Consider the following 4814-nt stretch of genomic DNA (forward strand, 5'->3'; position numbering starts at 1 on the left):
CATGGTACCCCAAACCCCTAGGTAGGTCTGTCTTGCAACCTATGTCAAGGAAAGAGAGAGACCATTTGAATCAATTTCATTTTTATTTTAATTGTGAAATGATGTGGAGTTCAACCGATAAACATGGTCTTAATAGCGTAGTACATAAAAGCAATGGCGGACACACATGCAAGAAATGAGGGGCTTAAATTAATTTTTTTTGTATTCATATACAATCATAAAAATATCGATAGTTTGTGCCAATCGTTATGTAAAAGTGTATAATAGTCAACAACTAAAAATAAGAAGTTATAGTATTAAAATTTCAAACTCAAAAAATAAAATATATAGCATCCACCAAAACAAACAAAATATTTATGTCCTTGTACATAGGAACCACGGGCAACACCACTGTTGTGGCGACACAGACGTCGCCTTTGACACTGGTGGGTGGTGGCTTCGATGTCTCCATCAACCGAAAATGTAACATTGAAGAGCAACAGCGCGTATCTAACGCAGTTCAAGATTGTTAACGATTTTAGCTACCAAATAACGGGTCTTATCAATCACTAATTAAAATCCAACAAATTAGGTTTTTATCAATCCTCAATTAAAACTAGCCAATCAAGATTCCATTCTAACAATGCCAAACACTAGTAAAATTACAAATGTACTACCTTAAAGCTTCAATCCAAAACATTTTACATCCAATTTGAATTGAGAATGACAGCATCATCATCATCATCATTATCTCTCCCAAAGAACTTGCTCGTCAATCTTGCTCAGCGCCTCATCGTCAATCCGTTTCCACGTCTTGATCATCTTCCCTCCGCCCCACGACTGCTCCCCCTTCTCGAGTTCAGCCAGGATCACTCTGCCTCGTCTCGCCCACCCAGCGACCCCATAACCATGATATCCGAACCCTCCCCCATAGCAAAACCATATGCCTCCTACAGTCCCACAGAAGTCGTTCGTGTGATCATGGCCTATGAACACGGCCTTCACGTCTCCAACGGATACGAGCGTCTTGAGCACACCAGAGTTTACAAGGGAGCATGCTGTGTACTCTCGATAATGACCAACCAGATTGTAAATAGGACCTTGTCTCATTTCAGGGATCGGGATGTGGAAAAATGCTAATGATGGAATGGCAGCTAAATATCGAGATGTTCCAGATGAAGATTCGTCACTATCCAGCTTCCTTTCCTGTAATATATATCACCTGAAACTTGTCATTGATTCTAAATCTTCAATACAGCCTCATAATAGATTAAATAAAGTGAAAAAGATCTCTTGGTACAGACACTAGTTACACTAGACTGCATTTGTCATCAAACATGTACTAAACCAAATTATGACGTGTAACAAGCAACGAAATCATCATAAAGTCAGAAACTTGATTTAAGGAGCAGCTAAAATTAACATAAGCACATACATATGTAGGCGATAAAAAAGCAATGAAGTTTTAAATACTTAGAATAGTAGAGGTTCAATATCAGGAGAAGTTTCACCTCAAGTTTCTGTGAAACATTACGGAGCCAATTAAGCTGAGATTCTTTGATCCAATCATAAGTTCGAACCCCATTAACAACGGCTCTGTCCCCGCTGTCAAGAAAATAAAGATTGAGGACAGTACTATTTGCAAAATTGGAACCTGGAGCACCCCATATTCTGAGATCATAGTTTCCAAAGCCATCAATCTTTGGAACTGGAACCACTTTGTCGGAATGGTCACTATATTCAACTGATGGAAACGTTTGTGATAGAGAATAATCCATGAGGGATAAGAACGACATTAGTTCTTCACGAGTCATCGTAGATTCTTGGTCATGGTTCCCTAAAACAGCTGCCCAAGGGATTCCTGATTTCATAACTGGGCCAAAAGCTTGCAACATGGATTCAGCAGCATCATTAGCAGTCGACCCGAATATGTTGTCTCCTGGGAGGTTTACACAATGTGAAGGGTATATATCGGAAAACAAATACCAATAGTATCTCATACTCATTTTGACATATATTAGCTAGTGAGAGGTTCACAGAATCAAATGCCTACATATGTTAGACTACTTAATTTGCAACACATAAAACTATAAAATTCAAATGCATAAAGTGATTAGTTCATGGAGTAATGGTTTAATACCAGTAAAAACAACAAAATCAGGTTTTTCCAACTGAATCATCCTCTCAAGAAACCTGGTTGTGTTAAGGTCAGAACAGCCAGCATAATCACTGTCCAACACATCCCGACATGGAGTCAACTTCCCATTCCCGAAATGCATATCTGCCACCTACATCACAAGCCAAAACCCATCAATATATTCAATCACTGAAAAGGAAACAAAAAAACAGAAACAGGCCCAGAAATTATTAGCCTCCACATGAACTGAATCATGTTTCTTGATATCTAGAAACTACTTGGAGGATTTTGAAAGTGCCGTCAGCATGAAAACGCAGAGGGGTTGGTGCCGCTTTCTTGAATCTCGCATTTTGATGGTTTATGCTGAGTTTTGGGGAGACAAGAAGTGTGTCGAGTAGGTGTACGGCTGAGCACACGAGTATGAGGTAGAGGGTAGAGTGAATCCATGTAACCCCCTCTTCCCTAGCGAACAAAGACATTATGAAAACTCAAGTTATTATCATCAACATTTAACTCAAATGCAGAAGTTCAAAAGAAAAAAGAACATGTAAATATAAATCTTCCTAAATGTCAGTGTATTAATAAAAGAGCCCAAACATAAATTTACATTTAAGGTCATGAGATTTGAAGAAAACACGTTAAAATTCACAAAACTAAGGTCACGGATTCGAAGAGTATCTATAGCCAATGCCAATGTTGGAGATGGCAACATATAATGTTAAACATTGGAATGATATATGACTAACATTAAAACGGGAGAGAATGTTGTCCAACTGCACTAGCCCCCCAGCCTCTTAGCCTACAATAAAATAATAAATATGGTGTGATCATGCACACATACTAATTGGGTAAGCACTGCAAACTGTTATAAACTTATAATCAACTGCATAAGAAAAATAAACATGATGAACTATCCAAACTTGTTTAATCATGTGAGACTACCCTAAAGCGCCATGATCCATGTGGTCATATTTAATTCACATAAATGTTACATAACAGAGCAGCATTAACATCCATACTCGACAATGCTCCCAAGAGTATATTCTCTCCCCTGTTCAGTGCAGAAGAGACTTGTAACATATTGAAAACTGAAGGCTTTTATGCAAATTTATCTTAGAAGAGGCATATCGTTAACTTTATCAAGCAAAAGCCAACGGAGCAGCTCCTTGGAAGTTTTAGTTGGGGGTCATTGATGAAGAATTTAAATGTATTCGTGTGTTAAGCTATCATTTGTTGATCATAGAAAGGTCAAATTGCAATTCTTAAATGTTAGGTCAAAATCCCCAATTCAATAAAAAATGCACAGAAGTCAAAATTAAAAACTTTGTCGCTGATCACTTGCTCCACAAAACCCCCTGTTCTAATCGAAACTCGCAAACAATAACTCTCTCTGCGCCGTGTCAATTACTCCGCCGTGCCGACACCAGATCTATGAATTGAGGCGGTGGCATCACACACTACCACTACCATCCGAAACCTCATAACCACAGACATGAATGAAACTGAATTGAATGGAAAGACGATACCTGAGAGAGGGCGAGATATGTCTTTGGCTTTCCTTTTTTGGACGAAAATCAACTGCCGAAATGAAGAATTCGTGTATGCTTCCGCCCCAAATTCACCTCACCTCGCCGACTTCCATTCTTCTCAGTAGTAATTAGTGTTTAAATTAGTGTTTAAATTTAAATTAGCACGTGAGCATAAATTGATCGATTAACATTTTTCTACCTATTTTTATAAATAGGCTTATTTTAAAAGAGTGAGTAATTATTTATTTCAATACTTAGGAGATCCATACCTTATATAAAAGGGGAGTTTCGGATAAATTTACAAGATTGTCATTTAATTTAAGTGGAGTGAGTGAGAGGTTTTACTCTGTCAACAATTATAGGCAGCTTGAAATCCGTGAATGAGTTCATTCCTGTTGAAGTTGCTCCAACATGCCCTCTATATTTCGATATGGTGATGTTTGAGGTTGGTTTTCTCTCAAGTTCGTTGTGATTTTTCATTTCTGCAAATAACATTCGATTTGCTTACTATAATCGATGATGATACCCAGGATAATCGAGGCAATGATGGTGGTGATCAGCCCATGGAATCTGGAGATCAGCCCATGGAATCAGGAGAAGACGCTACTAATGTATCTGTAGAGGAGAAATCAAAATCAGCTACTACGAGGCAGAATGAAAAGCTCTATGTTGAGGAAGGGATGCTAAATACAAAGATGAGAAAAGCAGATAAGAAAAGGCGGAAAAAGGAAAACTAGACGAGTACAATGGAACACGATGAGTGCGAGTTCAAGGTCGGCTACATGAAGGAATCCTCCGCCATGGAAACTGGGGATGAGGACGAAAGCCACGGAACAAAGAAAAACAGATTAAAACAGATTCGAGCTACCTTGTAGGCTAGACTTGGATAATGAATAGCTAAAAAAAGAAGACAAAATTTGAAGCACAATTTTGAAGGCATTTATAGGAGAGTATTCTTGTTTTTATGTTTTGTAAGAGCATCCACAGTGGAGCGCCATATAGTCTGCCCTATAGGACGCCCTATCCTCCGACACATCAGCATTTTATCCCCCTACCCTTCCACCTGCAGTGGGATGCCCTATAGTCCGCCCTATAGCATCACAATTTAATTTTGTATTTAATTTTTATGTTTACAAATATATCAAGCAAAATAAATTAAAAAACACCAC

At 38.3% G+C, this 4814-nt stretch overlaps 1 protein-coding gene and 1 long non-coding RNA gene across 3 annotated transcripts; one reads left to right on the forward strand and one right to left on the reverse strand.

Annotated features, from left to right (window-relative positions):
* Positions 1–515: 515 nt before the first annotated feature.
* Positions 516–3759, reverse strand: LOC121790844 (probable inactive purple acid phosphatase 28). 2 transcript variants are annotated; one of them, XM_042188950.1, is made up of 6 exons: positions 3643–3759; positions 2863–2915; positions 2395–2578; positions 2120–2267; positions 1491–1918; positions 516–1185 (listed from the first exon to the last, which is right to left on the reverse strand). In XM_042188950.1, coding segments are annotated over exons 2-6 (1221 nt in total). In that variant the 5' UTR covers positions 2865–2915; positions 3643–3759; the 3' UTR covers positions 516–726. The 2 variants fall into 2 exon arrangements, with proteins under 2 accessions (XP_042044884.1, XP_042044885.1); XM_042188951.1 differs by lacking the exon at positions 2863–2915 and having other exon boundaries at positions 2120–2578.
* A 223-nt stretch (positions 3760–3982) lies between these two features.
* LOC121790845 lies at positions 3983–4608 on the forward strand. Its single transcript, XR_006048424.1, has 2 exons — positions 3983–4090; positions 4176–4608. It is a non-coding gene; the product is annotated as an uncharacterized LOC121790845 (long non-coding RNA).
* Positions 4609–4814: the final 206 nt, after the last annotated feature.

Source organism: Salvia splendens, unplaced genomic scaffold (genome assembly GCF_004379255.2).
Source record: "Salvia splendens isolate huo1 unplaced genomic scaffold, SspV2 ctg638, whole genome shotgun sequence".
Classification (NCBI taxonomy): Eukaryota; Viridiplantae; Streptophyta; class Magnoliopsida; order Lamiales; family Lamiaceae; genus Salvia; species Salvia splendens.

What these genes read in the sequence shown, in the direction of transcription:
- LOC121790844 (XM_042188950.1), bottom strand. An exon ending in GCACTTTCAAAATCCTCCAA is followed by an intron (nt 2,268 to 2,394) that starts GTAGTTTCTAGA and finishes CTTGTGATGTAG; the next exon opens with GTGGCAGATATGCATTTCGG. An exon ending in ATGTTTCACAGAAACTTGAG is followed by an intron (nt 1,186 to 1,490) that starts GTGAAACTTCTC and finishes TATATATTACAG; the next exon opens with GAAAGGAAGCTGGATAGTGA.